The sequence below is a fragment of the Ambystoma mexicanum genome, chromosome 6q (assembly GCF_040938575.1).
Source record: "Ambystoma mexicanum isolate Mex_15411 chromosome 6q, UKY_AmexF1_1, whole genome shotgun sequence".
Lineage (NCBI taxonomy): Eukaryota > Metazoa > Chordata > Amphibia > Caudata > Ambystomatidae > Ambystoma > Ambystoma mexicanum.
In genome coordinates, this window is record NC_090937.1 from 1,360,358,158 (window position 1) to 1,360,379,576 (window position 21,419).

General features: G+C 42.4%; 1 protein-coding gene and 1 long non-coding RNA gene across 4 annotated transcripts in view; one reads left to right on the plus strand and one right to left on the minus strand.

The window, feature by feature from the left end:
* Positions 1 to 21,419, minus strand: part of JAKMIP1 (janus kinase and microtubule interacting protein 1) — a 3,487,328-nt gene that overhangs the window by 255,234 nt on the left and 3,210,675 nt on the right. For both annotated transcript variants that reach the window (XM_069631978.1, XM_069631979.1), the window contains 2 exons: positions 17,591 to 17,659; positions 16,398 to 16,475 (listed from right to left, as the gene is read on the minus strand). In XM_069631978.1, coding sequence (XP_069488079.1) covers positions 16,398 to 16,475; positions 17,591 to 17,659 — 147 coding nt within the window. The remainder of the gene's footprint in view (positions 1 to 16,397; positions 16,476 to 17,590; positions 17,660 to 21,419) is intronic.
* Positions 1 to 21,419, plus strand: part of LOC138516681 (uncharacterized) — a 575,944-nt gene that overhangs the window by 184,958 nt on the left and 369,567 nt on the right. For both annotated transcript variants that reach the window (XR_011282299.1, XR_011282298.1), the window contains exons 2-3: positions 13,717 to 13,853; positions 17,606 to 17,692. This is a non-coding gene — a long non-coding RNA (uncharacterized lncRNA). The remainder of the gene's footprint in view (positions 1 to 13,716; positions 13,854 to 17,605; positions 17,693 to 21,419) is intronic.

Here is a 21,419-nt window from a genome sequence, read left to right on the forward strand (position 1 = left end):
CAATTTGGGGGTTGCGGGGGTGTCCCCTGCATGTTCCATGCACTAATGTCGCCACAAAAAAACGACCATTTTTCGGCGACATTTTTGTATGGAAATATTTTTGTGGCGACATTATTACATGGAACCCTGAGGACGAATATTCTAATGACCAACAACAACACAGAGGCATACTTAACTTCCCCGTACAAGGTCTATGAAGAAGAGACATGTCAGGAGATACCCGCAGTTGATGTGGATGGGTGCTCTTACCATGTTGATAACAACCAGGGAAAAAGAGCTGGTGGCTGGCATTGGGAACGCATGGGTGAATAATAATAATAATAATTTAGCATTTATATAGCGCTACGAACGCTCAGGTATTTGAGTGCTGCTTATTATTACCCACAATGTGCGGTGCTCATTTAGAAGGATGAAAGGCTGAGTTTGGCCCTGCCGGGATTCGAACCTGCATCAGCAGGCTTTGCACAGATGTCAAAGCGAGCGCTCTACTCGCAGTGCTATCAGACTGGCTGATACCCCAGAATCCTCTACTGGTTATAAAATAGGACCCCAAAGTAGTCAGGTTGCAGAGTTGGTGAGCGTTTATCAGGCCATCTTCACTGCAGTGCACCACCAACTCAATGAACTGGTCATAATCACTGACTCTGATTATGTCAGGAATGGGTTTGTGGAGCACTTGAATAACTGGAACAATCCAGGCATGCTTTCTGCCAACAACAAATCCCTAAAGCATGCCAAACTGATTCAGTCAATCAACGGTCTGGTGACCTCCAATGAGATGTTTGTTTACTTATTTATTTAGATGACCATCTATTGGAAGAAGATCATTCCAAGATAGAGGGTCCAGATAAGACTGGGAATGGCCTGGCTGACCAGCTGGCTAAAAGCAGAGCTCTGCAGGGGGATTTCAAAGAAATGGAATCCCTGCTGGGTGAAATACAAATGCCAGCTGTCACCAGGTCACAAACTCGGGCTAACAGCAAACTCACAACAGCGCAGTGGAGTAAAGATACCCCAGAGACAGATTTTATCACAGCACTGAAAGAGGACCCGATCATTGGGAATTTTTATCAACACATTGAAGACCCCCTAAGCTTACCTCTAACAGAGTCGGATTATGCCAGTAAAGTGGATCTCTGGGTGTTGATGAAGTTTTCCAAGATGTTCTGGATCCAAGACGGTTTGTTGGTAAGGAGATCCCTATCTGGCATTGACCAGTGGGTGGTACTTACCTAATTACGAAGCCTGATGATGAAACATGCCTATGATGCAGCCACTGCCGGTCATAAGTAGTTTCATACGACATTGGAAATCTTGTGCAAGGTTGCCTACTGGCCACACATGGGCCAGGACCTCCACACTTACCTAAAGGGGTGTCTTGTGTGTGCTCAAATCCAACCCAGTTCACTCACACACAGAGCTCCCCTACAAAAAAGAGGAATGCCACTGCTTTGGTCAGATTTGCAAGTCAATTTCATTGGGCCATTGATTCGCTCTTCTGGAGGAAAAAAGTACATGTTGACTCTGACATGCTTGTTCATAAAGTGAAAAAGAAAAAAGAAAAGAAAAGGTCAGGCGTGCACTCTAGTTCCCAGTCATTTTAATCCTTAAACTAGTAATAACAGGGTTTGATCGCAGCAATGTTAAAAAATAACAGGGTTAACTCCCAAATGTGAGTGGTAATAGGGTTGGATCCCACAAAATGTTCAAAAATATACCAGGGTTAAATCCCAATTACCAATTCAAACCCGGGCTTCCTGCAACATTAAATTAAAAAGAAAAGGTCATGCGCGCACTTCTAGTTCCCATTCCTGGAGGAGTCCTGGAGACAGCAGCACCGGGGGTTGTCATGCCCTCACTTTGGAGAGCCATAATCATGGTTTTCCCCCCTCCCCCAATTTTGGGTAAGATGCGTGTGTTTGGAGGGGAGTTAGTTCCTGGTCTCCTGAACAAAACATTGTGCCATCACTACAAAGATCAGAATTCCTTGAGACTGTAATTAAAAGAGCAATTGGCAACAGCTGAAAAGAAACACAGCCTCCCTGAAGAGAGTTGGAGACTCGAAAGTACTTGGAGGAGCAGAACTACTGTGCATTTGAACTGGCAGTTGGGATTTAACCCTGGTATATTTTTTGAACATTTTGTGGCAGTTGGGATTTAACCCTGGTATATTTTTTGAACATTTTGTGGGATCCAACCCTGTCACCACTTACATTTGGGATTTAACCCTGTTAGTTTTTAACATTGCTGGGATCAAACTCTGCTTTACTAGTTTATGGATTAAAAAGACTGGGAACTAGAGTGCGCACCTGACCTTTTTCTTTTTTACTTAATGTTGCAGGAAGCCCGGGTCCTGGAGGCAGCAGCACCGGGGGTTGTCATGCCCTCACTTTGGAGAACCATAATCATGGTTTTCCCCCTCCCCCAATTTTGGGCAAGATGTGTGTGTTTGGAGGGGAGTTAGTTCCTGGTCTCCTGAACAAAACATTGTGCCATCACTACAAAGACCAGAATTCCTTGAGAATGTAATTAAAAAAGCAATTGGCAACAGCTGAAAAGAAACACAGCCTCCCTGAAGAGAGTTGGAGACTCGAAAGTACTTGGAGAGGCAGAACTACTGTGCATTTGAACTGGCAGTTGGGATTTAACCCTGGTATATTTTTTGAACATTTTGTGGCAGTTGGGATTTAACCCTGGTATATTTTTTGAACATTTTGTGGCAGTTGGGATTTAACCCTGGTATATTTTTTGAACATTTTGTGGGATCCAACCCTATTACCACTTACATTTGGGATTTAACCCTGTTATTTTTTAACATTGCTGGGATCAAACCCTGTTATTACTAGTTTAAGGATTTAAAAGACTGGGAACTAGACTGCGCGCCTGACCTTTTCTTTTTTACTTATTGTTCACAAAGTAGGTAGAATGGCTTTCAGCCCCGAACTGCAAGGTGGAGACAACTGCTGCACTAATGATCAACCACATCTTCTCTCATTTTGGCCTCCTGCAAAGGATTGAGTCGGACTGAGGAAGCCAATTTACCAGTGATGTGCTAGCGAAGATGTGGGAGATTCTTGGGTCAGAAGAAAACTCTACATTGCCTACCACCCAGCCTCAAGAGGGTGGGGGAGTGTGGAGAGATACAATAAAACAATTGTGAGTATCTTAAAGAAGTTTGTGGCAGACTATGAACCCAGTTGGGACATCCGATTGCTGCTTGTCCTGATGGCTATTAGGTCTACACCATCTTCTGCAACAAAGATTTGAGCTCATGACCAGACAAGAAATGGTGTTACCAACCATCTGCTCTATAGGACTCAGGAGCAGACACTGATAAATGCGTCCACTACTCATGAGTACATTGAAAATGTAAGGAAGCACCTCCTGCAAGCCTTTGCTTATGCTCGGTGTAATTTAGAAAAGTAGTCTGAAGGAATGAAGACCTACTATGATCTAAAAACCACCAAGAAAGAATATGAAGTAAGTGACAAGGTTTACCTACAATTTTGTAAGGCATCAGTCCAAGGAGCAAAAACTCCTCCCATCTTGGCGTGGTGCCTTTGAAATTGTAGATAAAATATCACCTGTTGCATACAAGATGCGCATCCCAAAAGGAGAACAGACAGAAGAAAAATGGGTCTACATCAACCAGTTGAAAAGCTGTCATCCCAGGCATGCTTTACGACTGATTGATGAGCCGAATGATAGTCGAGCAGAGGAACCATCTGAGGAATGAAAATGAAGGATGAAAAATAGGAAGGAAATACATATATATGTACATATATGTATATGTATATGTGTATATATATATATATATATTTACTTGGTGTTATTGTACAAATGTAGAAAATAAGTAAAATGTGTTTTGTGAGACGGTGAAAATGTCAGGTTGTACTTGTAGGTTGTTGTTGTAAATTCTATGGAAATCTTCCTGGGGTAAAATGTGTGTATAAAGTACTGAAACACTTTTTCTATCTTTTATTAGAGAACTAACCTCCTTAACTTCTAGCCTGGAGGTGAGAGTAGAGTCCGGTGATAACCCCAGGGATCTGGAAAGGAAGGAAGAAAGGGGTGCGGTGCCATGCCTTTCAAGCCAAAGATGGAAGGGGAGGCTGGAGTGCCCACTCCCAAAAGAAGGAAGAAAATGGGGTGCCATGCCAATCCCCCCAACCCAGAGATGGAAGGGGAGACAGGAGTGCCCACTCACTGATGAAGGAAATGACACCTAATGAAACCACACTCTAACTTGCTCTTCCCCAACAAAATGTCATGGAAGAACAGGGGTGGGGCATGCAGGGTGCATTTAAAGGCCCCAAACAGAAGTCCCTTTCACATGAATAACAGGACTTTAAGCACTGAAACAAAAACGGCCTGGCCTTTGTTTTTGTTTTTCAAATTTTAAAGAGCCATGTGGAAAGGGACTTACCTGTCACTGCCAGTGTCTAAAACAAATACGGTATGCACAGGTGTGTGCAAATAAAAGCAGTTTAAAAGTTTTAAAAAAGTATCACTGCTCACAGAAAAATGTCAGGAAGTGGGGGTTGACAAAAAGCAATGTATATTATGTTTCACCTACAGAACTCCAGTGACATTTGAAGAGCCACTTGTCTTCATGAAAACTGTCAGACCGAAGCAAACCCTTTTGCTGGCTGCGGGAAAAACTTCACAAGGAAATTTCCCATTCCCCGCCTAGATGTCACATCTCCCATCTAATGACCAACCGCAATAAAATGTCCTGCTAAAGGTGTCCAAATGCAGTGTTCTCCAGACCTTCTGGCTCTGAAAGCATTGACTTTAAGAAAAGTTTGCCTTGGGTGAAGCATGACTAATATGTGTGAAAATGGGGGGTTGGGGGGCATCCACTTCAAAGAGCAAGCTTCTAACACAAAGGAGACTGATAAAAAAACTCTGGGTACAGGCTGACCCAGTGTAAAAAAAATCGTTGGAAGGCAGAAAAAGGGCCATTTGTCCCACATGAAGATTCACCATTAATTTAAAAGGACTATTATCATTTAGGCCTTTTTCTCAATAACCATAAGGCGGATTTATTTCATTTTTTCTACCATTTTTTTATGTAATTTCCAGGCAATTTTGGGAATTTAATATGCATCTGCCTGTGACTCTGGGAACTGTAATGGCCAGGTTGCTGGCTGATTTTAACACGTTTCAAATGTGAGATTTGGTGAGCGGGTGGAAAATGAAATTAGGGATATGCTTAATAACTTGCATATTCATAACTGTTGGGATTTTTATGAAAACGGCAGAAATGTGCCATATGGCCGTGCTACATGGTATGGATTTTGTGGTCGGCTTATCTAATTCTCCATGATTAGCTGAATCAGACAATATGTTTTTTATGGAAGTTGCTAGTAAAAGTATAAAGTTGTGATACATAACTATTTTTTGCCAAAAGGTTGAAAGGTGAACAAAGGGCGATTACAAATGGGAATTGCCATATGTTGCTCCAGACCCCTAAACCAATCCTGAATTAGGGACTGGGTTTGGGAGGAGAGAGAAGGGTAACTGTTCATTCCTAGTGGCAGGAATTATTGCAGGGTACTTCCCCAAGATTGTAAAATTGGTGGTTTCATTGCTGGTATATAAGGGGACAAAGACAGAAATAAAGGACAGAGATAAGAGACAGACCATCAGAAAGGCTGCTTAAATTTACCATCTGACAGCTGTAAGGAGACACCAGAGGAGATTGCTGAGAGTGCATTTGGGTGGAGCTGTCTATTTCTAGGACGGCCTCAAAGCTGACTAGGTCCTATGGTGGAGAGCATGAGGCCATCTTTGACAGTGGAGTGACCAGACCCCTGCCCTATCTTTCCAGAGTGTCTTGAGATGCAGCTGGCTTTCCTGAACCTTAAACAGTGGCTTGCTGTGTAAGTAGAACTGAGCCCTGGGAAACCAAAAGATGGGGCAGTCTGCTTGCCTTGAATCCTTTCCCTTTATAGTGGACTGGGGTGGGGAGGACAAAACCATGTAGATCCTTAGCCTATTTAACCAAACATATTAATTTAATTAATTCCCCATTTGGCAGAACACTACAGGGTGAATTTTGTTAAAATTCAAAATTAACAAAGCTCGCTTCCCAGTGTGTGCTGAAAACTATAGCCTTTAAATTAATTGAGTAATCCTTGTTGTCCAGCTGACCCCGACTTCTTTAAGGAAGAGGGGTGTCTTTGTTCTTAAATCCGTCCAACCTTTTTATCCAACTTCCCCAACATAGGCCCTTCCCCAACACAGGCCTTCCAGTAAGGGGGGGGTCTGAAATCCAAACTTCCCCCAAATCATTCCAATTGTTCTGTCTGACCTCCCAACATAGGCCAAAGCATGGGGGCGGGCGTCTGAAAAACAAACCGCTAAATTACCCTATGTTAATTTTAAACCAAAAGTATGGGCAAAATGATAAATACCATATGCATTTGAACCAATCTTGAAATCCTACTGCTAGCCTTTTAAGCCGGCAGGAAAATCAAAATCGCACAACATCACATAATGCCTTCATTATTGATCAGTGTAATTATTTTGTGAAGGGAAATTTGCAGAGATTGGAGTGAAGTGAAGTGAATTTTTGTGATGTATTTGTGCTGAGAGAAGTTGATTGTGTTGTGCCATGGATAAAGTGGTGTTTGACATTTTCGTGCTAATTTCTATTACCGTTAATTTTAATAAATACCAATATATATCCCATATAGTGGCCTGGTTTCTGGCTCATTGTTAGCTCAGGGGTGAGGGATCCAAGGGCTATGACATATTTCTGAGATAGAGCTAAAAAAGAATCTCTTAAACAGTTTGTTGCATAACCACTTGAGTGGGGAGACAAGGAACTCCCCGTGTTGAGGGTGGCTTCTCAATAAACTGTTACAGTGGAGAATGCTTCATGGTTTCCTAAAGCAGTGGGACTAGCCTCATGGTCTGGAGCATCGGGGTAGTTACGCCTTTAGTGCTGAACAGTGATTTCAGCATCTTGTGAGGCTTTGGCATAGAATTTGACTCAGCCATGCCCTTTATAAGATGTACACCATACTGATATTGTTCCCTTTTTGTCACAAACGTACTGATAAATCCTAGAAGTGGATGGCAGCATTGTGGAAGATATGGAAAAGGTTCCAGTGGCTGAAGGAAAATCAGGGCAATACCCTTTCCACCACAATGAGAAGGTGGTTCACAAAGTGAGCAGCCATCCCATGCCCTTGGTACCCATTTTTCAGATCTCTGTGTATCCCATTTGTGGCCCTACTGATAGTTACAACCGTTTCTCTGGCTCTTAAGCCACCATTCTCCATTTGAAGCTGATGTCCAGCCCAAGGGCATAATTGATCTCTGTCCTTCCCTGTTGCCCTCACCAGCCAAGGAACGATTAAGCCGGCACCTCTCAGAAGAGCAGTAGGGGTTTGACGGTGCGCCTTATTTCAAAGGTATGTTTAAAGAAACAGCATATTGGCTCTTCAAGGATCAGCTATGCCCCACTTTTTGTGTGTTTTTCACCCACCGCCTCGGCTGCTTTCTGACAGTTATATCCTGCCACAAAATATTCAACATCACCAGTTGTGATATGTGTGACTGCCAGCGTTTCTCTACTGCATCTGTTTTATAGGCACTCCGGATCTCTTGGAGATACTGAACAACCTTACCGACCCATAATCCTTATTAAACAGCATATAAGCCGCCTATGACAGGAGGGAATTGCGTCTGCATTCTCATCAGTATCATGGTTGCTGTATGCTCTCTCACTGCTTAGATGTTTTTGTCTGCTGGTCTTTGAAGTTCGACTTGGATAATGCCTTTGGACCTGGCTATGTAATGCCTAGTGCATTCTCAAAACAAAGGGATCTACATTCCTCTATACTGTATTAGGGTAACCTCTGTCAAGTGAGTGCCATATCTTCAAACCCTGATGCAGCCACTTTTTAGAATCCCCTTTACCTCATCAGAATGAGCCTAGTGGGTACCTGCAGCATTCAGCATATATGGTTTGGAATCTGCCCATTTTGGTAGCCTCTGTAACTAGTATCACTAGCCAGTCAACTGCAAAATACCTATGAACACAAATACTTGCATGACCCTAAGGACTTACTCTAATGAGCAAAACTCTGAGAACAAATATTCATTTTGGAGAGTTCTACATTCTACTATAAAATAATAAAACATGTTTTAATCGTTTGCAAAGGTTGGTGGATATTACAACTTAACAATTAAAGAAATGCTCAATAAACCACCACAGTGCTTGCCAAAGTCCTCCAATGATTATCCTGCCCTGGAAGAGCTGTTTGTCTAATAACCTGGATACATGTGTGTTATGATACAAAAGAGATTGAAGGAGTAGGTACTAGAAGAAAAGTCCTTTCTTGCAGAATGCCTTCAGGTTGCATACACAACATAAACCAGTAGACACAAATATAAGATAAGAACATTTCTATCAAGCTGCCGTTGAAGAGAATAGTCCAGCTGCGAAAAATGGTGCAAAGATGTCCACAGTGCGTGACCACTTTAGAGATGTCCAACCTAGAAACATGGCATGGAAGATTGGAAGCACTTTTTTGACTACTGGCCCCCGTTTTGTGACCTCATTATCTGCCAGATTATCTGCCAGTATGCAACACTTGTTTAAACACTATTCAATGCATCAAGAAATGTGCTGCTTTGAAAAGGCCTTTCTCATTTTGAGGGTCTAAAAAACCAAGAAAGCGGTAATTATCTACTGTATAAACTTTGTAACTGATTACAGAATAGCAATTGATGAAACCCCTCCTTTGTCTTGGATAGATGCATACAAAGAGGAAAGAAGACGAATACGTTGAATTGCTGGTCCTTTGTGAAAGTTGGAAATTCAGAAACCGGTTGGGAAGAAATGATGTTCTGTACCATAGTGTAACTTTACCTATTGAAAATACTAAAAAATTTAAAGAAAGGGTATATGTGAAGGGTCTGAAGCTCACTGAAACGGAAATGGCCATGAGATAAAGCATTATCCCAATAATAAACATAGATGGGCAGAATTTAATTTGTTTGAAAGGAGCCCATGTCAAAAAAGCAAGCAACAGATTTGAGTATAATACTGGAATGACAAAGGGCACAGACGCGTAACAACTCAGCAGACTGTTTAACATGTCAAGTATGGTCAGTATAAAAAGTAAGTGCTCTCTTTGGATGTTCTCCTAAAAATATGTACAGCAGCCAAGTAGGCTTTAACTGTGTTAACATTAATGCTGTTTGTAGCCAATGAGCACATCAATTCTTAAACAACATCGACTTCACTTAAAAGTGGGTCAATACCTTATCGACAAAATCAACTGAAAGACTGTCTCTTAGACCCAGACGGACAGTTTTCACGGATGGTCTGTTGGCTGATAGAATGAGCTCCAAAACTCAATGAGAGATCATAATCATGGCAACTCATCCTCTCCCTAGCAATGTATGAAGGCCACAACTTTCCAGGTTTGGAGAACCTGCCTTTATGCTTCTGATAGAAGCTATGTCCCCAATGACCATAAGTAGTAGATTCAAGGCCACAGAGTAATAAACTTGTCTGGTGCCAAAAAGGATCAATCTCACCATTTACTGCCGAAGTTGCAATGAATGGAATGGATCAGGGAGAGTGGAAGGTAAATGTATACACGATGATAGTACACACTATGAGCCTCGCTCAGAGCTTTTGTGAGTGTAAGCCCTCTGAGGCACAACATATGGCAAACAGTTTCACTTAGTGGAAACCTGATTCCCAAAAATATGGCACCTGCCACATTTTGATTCAGTTCCTATTTTCCCCTTGCCTGCTCGGTGGGCGCCGGAGAATGACACCCAATTCTTGGCATTCAGAACCAAGAGGACATTTTGCTAATGCTACGGCCAGCATTCTACCATGGCTTTCTAATTTGTGGTTTTAAATAGATAAGACTATCAACAAATGATGTGAGCGTATGTCAGTACATAGTGGCAGGATTTCTAAAGCCACTGCGATCACCCACAACTTGATGTACTCCTCTAACAGAGGAAATAAAACAAATTCAGCTTAATTCAGCTTGATAAAGGAATGCTCAATCTTGCCACAATCATTTGGAAACACTTCCAAAAAAACAAGCACACAGATCTACATTAGTCAAAAAACCTGATTATCAAGACTTCCATCACCAGCCTAAGTAGAGAATGACACATAATCTCCATCTCAGGTTCGGTGAGGGAAAAGCAGGTGACACATCCATTCACAGTTCCAAATCCTATTAGAAGATGTAGACAAACATTAGGCCATAAAAACACTGATTGGGTGATCACAGAATCCATGCACTGCAGTTCCCAGAGTATGTTCATATATAAACATGAGTTCATCGTTCACTCTGCCAATGAACAAACACTTGAATAAAGGGACCTAGGTCTGTTCGTTCTGTATGTTGTGAGGGCGAGGGGTAGACATGCAGGTTTGCCTTGATCTTTGACCACTTCTTGTCACACTTAGTACCATGATTCTTTGTGGCCTTCCACATATGTAGTATGATGCTAAAGACCCTATGTGAGTGTGAGGTGTCAGAAATGCGAGACAGACACAAAGGTATAGTTTCTATCAATAATTGCCATTTTATTAAAATAAAAGGGTTGAGATAAACGTCTATCTTTAACTATCCTAATGAGTGTATCGCTACCTAGCAAACTAAAACTAAAGAAAGATGACCTAATGTCCAATAGTGTCTGACACTCACACTAATTCGTAAAACATAAATATACAAGGAATAGTTGGCTAACTGTTCAACAGAATAATGCATAAATCCAAACATAGATGTTTTTGGAAGTACTCCTTGTGACCAGGGTTGGACTCCCTTACCCTGGATCAATTCAGGAGTAACCTCAAACAAGTTCTTATTCAAGGAAAATACTTTCAGTTCAAAACAAAATTTCTTTTTCATCCGTTGCGTCTCTCCTCTAGATAAAGCAAATGTCTTTTCTACAAACACTTGTTCAAAAAGCAAAGCAATAGCTCTCTTCCACAATATCCTTCTTGATAAGGCAAAATACCAGTTTATAAACCAAGGCAACTGTTTTCTCCACACAATGTCTTTCTCAGACTTCAAAGTAGATCTTAGCGCACCAGACTGATTCTTCCAATGAAATGCTTTTGTCAAGATAGCACATTCACCGGTGTTGGTGATGCAAATGTTTGTCAAAAGAATATAACTCTTAATGTCTCTTCTTCAACACCTTTTTACCATAACCACATTTCTTTCAATCAACTGTTTCTCTCATGGTCTACTCGCCTGCCAGGACTAACTCTAAAAGGTCCCTTTCCTGGTTCATGCTCCTTCCAGAAAGAAATCCCTAACACTACAGTTTTTATCTTTAGTAGCAATGTGGGTTACAGGTTTCCCCAATTTGACTGCTCATAAATGGGAAATTGTGCCCGTCTTGCAAGTTCACTTCTTTTAAACAGCCTCTTGGCTGTTTGCAATGTGGGTTATAGGTTTCCCCAGCACACTGTTCGCTTTCTTATATATCGCCAATAAGGTGTATTAGTTGGGCATTCACTTATCTGTCCTTCCCTCCCCCTCCTTCTGTTATTCTGCTCTTGGACTCTGCATGGCTTATTCAAGGGAGCCAAAAACTTTATGAAGCGCCCCGGAGCCCTGCAGTCCTTCTGATGCTCACCTCTAACTGTTGGCAGCTTCAATGTACTTCTGAGGTACTGCTTAGTACAGTGTCTCTTCTCTGCAGTGTCTCGATGTCTCTGGGAACTCTATGGTGGGTCTCGCGGCTGTCTGTGTCTCTGTCTCTGGAGGCCTCAGCTGATCAGCTCCCATGAACGCGGCTGTCCCGATCTCCTGTTTTCCTCATGGACACCTTCTCTGCCATTTCCTCGCTCTTATGTACACCTGCTGCTCCGCACACATTACAGTCTCAAGCTGCAGCCTGGGAGAGCAGATTGTCTCCTGCTCCTTCTGCTTCTATTCCTGCTTCCCACAGCTGTGTTTCATCTTCAGTTTTAAAGGCCCCGCTCAGGTGCCTTGTACTCAAACAACTAGACCGAATATTTTTTTCAGTGGCATTTCTGACACTCATTGGCTCTGGGTTCTTCTTCCTCATCCCAGTACCACAGGCATTATGGATATTTGAATCCATAATTGGTTTGAGCTTTTTATATCCATTCATTTCTATGGGGCTACTGAACTGGATGTTATCAGAGATAGGAAATGTTATAGAATTGATGTGTGACTTCACATTGGGGCTAAAACAGTCACACAAGACAGACCCTGACTATTAGAGGACATCACATTACATTTAGGAACTGTCAAGGGGTGCAACTTATTTTGTCTAGGTAACCGTTCACAGAAGGTTCTTTGGTTTTCCTCATGAGAGGGACTTATGCAATGACAGCAGGCCGTCAGTTACTTGGGACATACGGAACATTCATCATCTCAAGAAGATGAACATCTTGTTTCTCGCAAAGGAGTCACCACTCCCCACTGACAGCCTTCTCCTTCCATGTGATCCTCTCGCATGTGACACCCCCAGGGTTAGGATCAGGAAGTGGCTGCCTTCCCCTGGCCACATGGGAAGACATTGTAGGCTGGGGTTTAGTGATGACTCTGCAGGATTCATCAAATGAGTCTGGATTAGATGGTTTCCTACTTGTAGAACATTATGCTTGCCAAATGATTCCTGCCTATCTGCATTTATGACAAATACACAAGGACCCCCTCTGAGTATCAGGTTCTGTCTCATGTGATATTTGCTCTTTGTTATGCCTCGTGTTTGTCCCCATGAACAGATTTTTTTAATATTCCATACAGTACTAGCACAGAGACACTTGGTCCCAACTTCCAACTCCTGTGTTTCCAGCACAGTACCTTGAGACAATTGATCAAGGCCTCTCAGACCCCTTCTACTAGTCTTCTTGGAGGTCTCTCAAGGTTTATCTGAGACAATTGTCATTCAACCTTGAGTAGAGAGGTTGACAGACTACAGCTAGCAAGCACCCCTCTACAGAGATATCAGCAACTTGGCTTGCAGCAGTAGGCTAGTCTACATACCTCCATGCATAAAGTCACTAATCCTCGGGAAATAGACAGACTTGCTCTGAAACAGTTGTCAGTGTCCCATGGAGACTATTGGAAACTTAGAACTAATCTTCGAATTTCTGGAAGACCATAACCAGGGATCAGGGGACATTTATGGGCAATGTACCAGTAGGAGAGATACATTGAACAAAGTTGACATGATCACTAGGCATCCCAGCTAGTGTTGTGGAACATAATGTGAATAATCACTATGGCAGGTAATGTCCACAACCATGTAAATATAAGGCTCAGGACACCTACAGCAAGGCAGGTACAATGAACCTGGCCTGCATTGGACTAGTGCGACAGGAGCGTTTTAAGTATATATATATGCATGAACATATTCCTATAAACTGGTCTGCTTCTATTCCCGCCTCAGAGTCTTACCAGGTGACAGTTTAGTTTTCATACAGCCACTAGCGGCATGAACTCTGACAGGGTCACAGGAATGGTGTACGCCGTAGCCGGTATTGCATTTGCACGGCTAGAGGTAGAGTGCTGAGCAGTATCAGTAGGAGTAGATCGATCTGGCAGTGACACAGACATGGTAAATGACTTGTTTTTCCCCCCCTCTCCTCCTTATGAAAACACATTGAAGAGAGGTTCAATGCATGGAATATTGGCAAGTGGAGGGGAGTAATAATGGGTGCTTTGTTATTCTCCACAGACTGCTTCCCGCTGAACACAAGCAGCAGCAACTTCCTGAAACGGAGTCTTGCTGGAGAATCAGGAACAATTATATACACAGCTGCACATACACGGCTGGAGTTGATGAGGTGGATACATTTCTACAACCAATGAGAGGTACATATACGATATTACATAGAAAACCTTTGTGGTAACTTTGAGGTAATTTAGTGGTCTGAAAGAAAGGTGGACGAATAAGGTTGGTGATTTAGATTTAACTGTTAGTAATAGTAGTACACACTAACATAATGTCCCATTTGCTGTTTCAACACAGGATCCATTCAATGTTACGGTCTTGACGAAGGTGGTTAAATAGAAGTTCTGCCGAAAAACGTGCATTTAAAGAGTAGTTTTAAAACACTCTTTGCAGCATATTGAGTGAAATTTGCTACATTCTGGGCCACTAATGTGGTGACGTAGACCTTGCGGACTTGATAAAGGCTGAATAGGAAAACAAATCCATGATCAAAATAATCAAACTTTTGTGGATGTATATAATTGATTGGATTTATCAAATTATTTTCACACATGCTGCACTTTTTTACATGTGGTATCATATACAGCAAAGAGTATATAAGAACATAAGAAGTCATTAGAGTGCGAAAATGTATTGGTGTCAATAGCAAACTATATGTCTGAATACATGCAAAGTAGGGTGTGCATGAGTAGAAGAACTAGAATTACATTTTACTACCATAGGGGGAAAAGATTGCTTTGTGCGACAAAAGGTGACGTCCATGTGTCTAGATTCTGATATTACGTGTATTTGTTTTTTGCACTTTGGTTTTGACGTATACCTAATAAATTTGCAAATAAATCCTACTGATTGATTCCCTCAGTTATCTTTTAACTAATTGCTGTAGTACTGTGGATTTCATTTGTACATTGGAGACAAATATACTGTATTTATTAAGCCTAAATCATTATGAAATAAAAGAAGAACAGGAATTGAAGAAAAATAAATAATACACACCTAAATCAAACCACCATTTGGGTGCCAACGTTAAGAAATGAAGTGATTATGAAGTTGGGTTTATGTCAGGAACACCTTTTGTGTTTCACTTAGTTTTACTCCCAGTTCCTGACAGCAGGGGTTTCCCTTTCGTATAGCAGGAGAAATGTACTGGCAATAATGGTAAAGCCAAAAAGACAATGTTCATACATGGGGATACTGGTATATACTGGCAGCGCCAACATGCGCATGCTTTCTTATGGTATCATTACTGTGCATAATACCACTGGCCATGCACAGAGTTGGCTTGTACATATGTGATTCAGGAATCAGAAAGATTTAAGGTGTGATTAAAACGCATAATTCCATCGTTCACCTAGTACAGTTCACAGTCTGTCCCTGCAGCAGCATGATCATCATACTCATTGAGCGTGCATTGTGGTCCAGGCCTGCCTGGAGTGTGGCGCAGCCCAGGCTTTGCTGACGATCTGGTGGGCCCTGAGCATGGTGGTCAAAGGTGTCAGAGTTTTAAGAGGCCCTCTATTCAAATTGGACTAGATTTTGACTTGGAAAGACTGTCTTTCCAGGGAACCTGGTAGCCCACGTAGACAACTGAGTCTTGTCCTGTTTGTCTTGCACTTACTGCCCTTTAACGGTGCCAGTGCTTCCATGGAAACTGTGCGGGCAGGTGCCGTTGCGCCCAGCAGGTCAGCGGGCGCAACGTACCCCGCCCGCAGACTTGTAGTGTGGCAGTCCAGAATGGTGCAGCATGTTGCTACTGGCACTCTTAATTACAGACCGCCACACTCGTAATGAGCACCATTGGGCCTCATTACGAGTCCGGCGGTAACCCTGCCGGTGCTTCCAGCCGGTTGCCGCCGAACTCGCAACACTTTACAGGCGCCAGACTTACCAGTGCCACTGGGACATTACAAGTCCCGGCAGATTGGGAGGTCAGTCGCCGGTAAATGTTAATCCCCATTCCCCATGGAGTCGGGAGACGGAGGCACTGGCACCGTTGCTAACGGTGCCGGTGCTTCCGTGAAAACTCTGAGGGCGGGTGCCGTTGCGTCTTGCAGGTCAGATCTGCCAGGTAAAAACGGACCCCGCCAGCAGACTTGTAGTGTGGTGGTCCGGAATTGGTGCTGGTACGTTGCTACCAGCACACTTAATTCCACACCACCACACTCGTAATGAGGCCATTATCTGTTTTTTCATAGGCGGAGTAGGGGCACTGAACATACTCCACGTAGCCATCTTGTATTCCCGCTCCATCTGCAAAAACATGTGGTTTTACACCAGCAGGACATTTTTATGCAGGAGTAAAATCCATAGATGCCTTGAAGCCAGGAAAGGAACCCATTGTAAATGCCTCCTGCAATCGTTAACTGCGGGAGCCATTAACACCTGTTAATGAAAAAAAGGTGTTAAGGTAATTTTCTTTTTGGTTTTAACTCTTTTTTTACTACTAGGTTTTAACTCTTTTTTTACTACTAGCACTGTGAAATGAGGAAAACTGCATGAAGGGGTCTTAACTGCACAGAAGTGGAATTTAAGGCCCCTCGGCACAATTAACAATTTTGTTAAAATGAGACCCACTAGTGTACTCTAAACTAACTGGCACCCTACATAAATATTCATTAATTGCAAATACAAAACGTATGTTAATCCTACTAATCATTACAATGTGCCTAGTAAGTGAGTCTTACCATATATGCTTGGTCCAGGGCTTGTTTTCGGTAGTCAAGTTCTTCTTCTAAGTAGCCCTTTTGTTTGCTGAATAAGTCCTAAGTAGTTAAAACAAAGAACACTGTGTTACAATTGAAAAATTGGGAGATTTGCCAACATTCCTTTCAATGGACAGACTGAGCTGCTTGAGTGCACTCCGCTTTTGTAAATGTGAATCACTTCGAAAAAGGTACAGATCCCTGGCAAGTATAACTTTTTTCTCTTCTGCCTCAGACACAAAAGAGAAGAATCGCATTACCTCTAGGAAGCAAGAGAGGGGGTGTACCATCCTTTCAGAGATGGTCTGGGAGAAAAGAACATCAGTGTTCATTGCGCTGCTGCTCCTGGATGGAACGTGGAGATTAGCTGACGTCAGGCAGCTCTGAGGTGCTGGTATTGCAGGCACAGTGGGAACTCCTGAGTGGGAACTTCATACCAGCAGAAGGCTTGCTGGGTCTAGGTATCAAATGTAGCAAGGGTCATGCCAGAGCTGAAACCCGCAATGAGGCTCTCCAAATATCCCACAGTGCCCGTTCAAAATGAGTCGGAAAACAGGGCAAGTAAGTCCCCCGCTATAATTACTGTTCACTGATTGCTGAAATCAGTCTTGGTGCCCAGCCGAAGTCAAGACATTCTGAGGATTGTGTGAAGGTGTAACAAACATGAATAGTTACCATTTCTTTAAACGTCTGCTGTGCTGTTAAACCATTTACCCAAAATGGTAGCCATTTTGGAGTGGGAGCATTTGCCACTCATCTATTCACAATCAAACAAAAGTGTGTTTGTTTTCTTGATGTGCTCTTCTCAGTTTCCGCTTCACTGGAGTTAACAGCAATCGCCTCTTCGTAAAACACATCACACATTTTACAATTATAAGTGTTAGGAAAATAGTTTAAATGATTCAGGGAAGGGAAGATGTCAGGAGTGAAATTTTGCCAGCTTGATGTCAAGGGGAAGTTCTGTCCTTTGCTCAGTTCCAATTTATTTATTTATTTTATTTTTGCACTTGTAAAGCGCTTGCGAGCCCGCAGGCAACTGGGCGCTAAAGGACTGGTAATGAGTGAAGAATGAGCCAACCATGGGATATTCCGTATGCATGCTGATAGAATGATATGCTCATGTCTGCCAATGTCTAAAATATGGAATGTACTTTCAAAATATTTTAATATACAACCTTTTCATTTTCCAGGTCAATCATTTTCTGCGTAAGTGCTGCTTCGGTTCCCTCGATCTGTTTTAACCACTAGCACACAGGAGAAAAACATACACGTGGAAGGTGAGAATGTTTTATAACTTTCAGCATCGCCAATATTTCATTATACGCATATGTAATTTTCTGGATTTTTGCAGAGCATCCCATTGCTTTATCTTGAAGACTAGGCTTAAGGTGTCTGTTGTTTGTTTGAAGGTGTGATTCGTTTCTGGTCAATTTCTACTTAGTGCAGTGGCATTTGCAGAAGTCATAAAGGCATCCCTAAATGTAATTAAATGTTGTGGGTTAAAACCCCAGATTATTTGGTGGACTCAGGAGGGCGTGAAATTGTGAAGAAATATGTGAAAAAGTACGTTCTAGATGCCTACAATCTTGCATACATATGCCTTCTGCCTAACTAACAGTATTCTGAATCAACAGAGCCACACTAAAATTGTAGCTAGCTAAGCATAGGTTGCACTGCTGTCTGTTAAATCCGATTCTCTTGGTATGCTGTTATGACTACTGACAGAGAGGCACCTTACACTGAGAGAACTCTACCATCTGAATTATCAACTCTAGGGGAAGACACATTTAGTGCAGGAATGAAATGCTGATTTGGATCTTGTTCCATGGCCAGACAGTCAAGACCTTTCTCAATGATTGTAGAAAAGTACTCATATCAATTATCAATACCAATTATCTGCATGATTCCAATGAGTTGAAAAGATGTTCTGAAATATGTATTTAAATCAAAATTGGAAAAGTACTTTAAAGTGATAACATTTATTTTCACAAAACTTTGAATTAAATGGTTGAAAACAATATCCAATTAAGAAACAGGTATAATACCCAGGTTCACAATCAATATGAAGTGGCTTGGTCATATTTCGATAGCACCATTGCTGCGTCCACACAAATGTTGCAGCATGTCAACATCCCAAACTGTTCTAGTATGACTTAAGCAAATTAAGGAGCTTGATTGCTGGATCAGTGGTCATTTCTTTTACATTGCACTTCAGTGGTTGGGTTTAGCTGCAACCTATTAAACATTTTACGCATGTCCTTGGTCTGCAAAGATCCATCTGCAATCTGAGGAATTGTAGCATTTTCTAATCAATAGTGATGATCTTCTCTCCAGTCAAAGGTGCTGAAGGTGGCAAGCAGTCCACACAAAACAGTGCTAAAGAATCATAGGATATTTTGTTTTCTCATAGGTCTGGGCCCTTTGAATATGAGAAGACCGTCATCTAATAATCTGCACATGCTAAATTAATCAATGTCCTAAGTCATCATTGAGGTGAGGTTGTGTCTCTCTAGGCACATAGAGTAAGGGGCCCATGTCTGGATTACCCCTCATAATTTAGGATGAAACGCCAAGTCTTTCAACATTAGCCAATCATGGTAAAGTCTCTCCACTGACACACACTGCTCAAATAGCCTGTGCTGTGGGAAAGTGCAAAATCCGGGGGGGGGTCCACAATCGTATTTCGCTTACTCTGCCTTACTAGAGAAGTATCCATTTACATATGAGTCTGGTTCCACCAACGAGGAACATCCAGCACTGAAATGCTAGGCAACTACCACTGTTAAACAACGACCAGCAACCGGCATTGTCACATGAACATGTTAAATGTTGCATTACTTTCATTTATCTGCTGCTTGCCTTTCCATGACCCATGAAACAAATACATTGTGTCTGCACTCAGCGGTGTGACGGAGAGTATCAAGAGGTCGCCTGCTGGTCGTACATTTGTAGAAAACATGTAAGTGCAGGTGGTACAGTTTGTACTTAGTCTGCAAAATGGAGAAGCTGCTGCACCTTCCTCACGTGCATGTAAAGGCAAGTAAGGAAACAGCAAAATATGCAGAGCACAAACAACCTTAGTGGCGGTTAGGAAAGTGCTGTAGCTGCATGGGTCGCACAGTATAAATGGCTTCCTGCTGCACGTAATGAAGCTGTGTTTCCTGTACTTGTAAACATTCTTGTATTCCACAATGTATGTATATACGTGAATGCTACCCCTAACAGTAATGCTGTAGCATAAACTGTTTCTACTGCATATGACTACTGAAAACAAAGCACAAGGGACCAGTGGCAGGCTACCGCCCTTCCAGCAATTACGTAGGGTACTTTCATGTATAACATTTTACACATCTGCTGGGGGCAACAAGAGGGGCACTCGTGTAGGGCAGCAGAGCTGTAAAACAACCTTTGCAAACCATATGCCGCGCTACAGACCTTTACCCGGCAAAGGGCATTGTATTGTGCATGTATTGCAACGCGCTACTGTACAAAGGGAAGGTACTTGGAAGGGCATGGAAACGGTCCTTATGGGAGCATTACAATGACTGGTGCCTATGTAGGTGATGACCACCCAATAATTCAATCTCCCGGCACGTCACCTATAGTAACCAGACAGGTGCTGCCCCTTCTATACTGAACCTTTCCTGCCGTTCCTTCTGTGGCGTGTGTGAGAACACCATAATAAATGAAAAAGAACAGTGAAAGGGAAAAAGGTAAATGAAGAGAGCACCTTTCACAGATCAACAGAATTACCAATGCATGTATGCAGGGCGGGAGGAGTGGCAGTGTGGTAAACACTGTAGTTCAATCGGTTACAAAGGGGGTCGCTGTACAACGACATTTTTGTAGGTGTTCCAGTGCGTTTTCAAGAGAGCCACAGCGCAACACTAAGTACAACAAAATTTCACTACTTTCAAGAAGGGCACTAAGCCAATTTAGGTGGGGTGTGCAAAAATCCGGATGGCTGGCATAGTAAGAAAAACGTTATAGCTGGGGAAAAGTATTCATGCAGTGAAACGTTATACTCCGATGGGCGAAGGATGCTATTGGCACATGTCAAACAAAGCTACAAATACTCTTCTTTGCAATGTACTGTGCTGTCTGCATTCACGGACCAAATAGGAAAGGACGCTGCCACATCAGTGGCTGCATAATGCGCTACAAATATCTGCAGGAGATCTGAAACAAACGCATGAACTGGGCAAGTGCCTCCTTCATCGTAAACGGCACTTAAGGTTGTGTAACATGCCATTTTCCCTGCACAATGAACACCAATAATATGAGCATGATTGCTTGTCACCAAAGTGTCACCCAGAATAACCAAAATCTGGCACTTCCTTGTAGCTACTCCATAGCACTACACATGCACATGATAGAATCTCAAATTCCTTACTATCACACACAAATGCCTCAACCCCAGAGCACCCACATACATATCAGAAACTATATCTAGAACCTCCTCCACGCGTCCCACTAGAACTCAGTATGCTAACCAACTCCACAACCCTCACATCCGCAGAGCTAAAGCAGAAGGGATTGGTTTCTCCTACATAGCCCCTAAACAATGGACCTCGTTACCTACCAACCTCAGAGTGAAAACCTCCCGCCCTGCTTTCCGTAAGGACCTCAAAATCTCCTTCTCTAACTAACTTTCCTCCACTCCTCACCCCTCTCATTACGCATCTATTGCCGCCAATTGTAATTGTATAATGCATGTAAATATGACAAATGGTAAAACACTAAGCACAAATGTATAACTCTGTATCCAAGCTTCTCACTCTATGTAACAAGTGCCACAATGCCTGAGGGCTGCTGTGCAGTATACAAATTCGAATTAAATACAAAATAAAAAAATAAAATCTCTCCTATGCATCAGAGTATTAACAGCAACCCCAGACACGTCTTTCTTCCTCGTTGAGCATCATCAGTGAGGTAAGGCTGTGTCTCTCTAGGCACATAGAATAAGGGGCCCATGTCTGGATTACCCCTCATAATTTAGGGTGA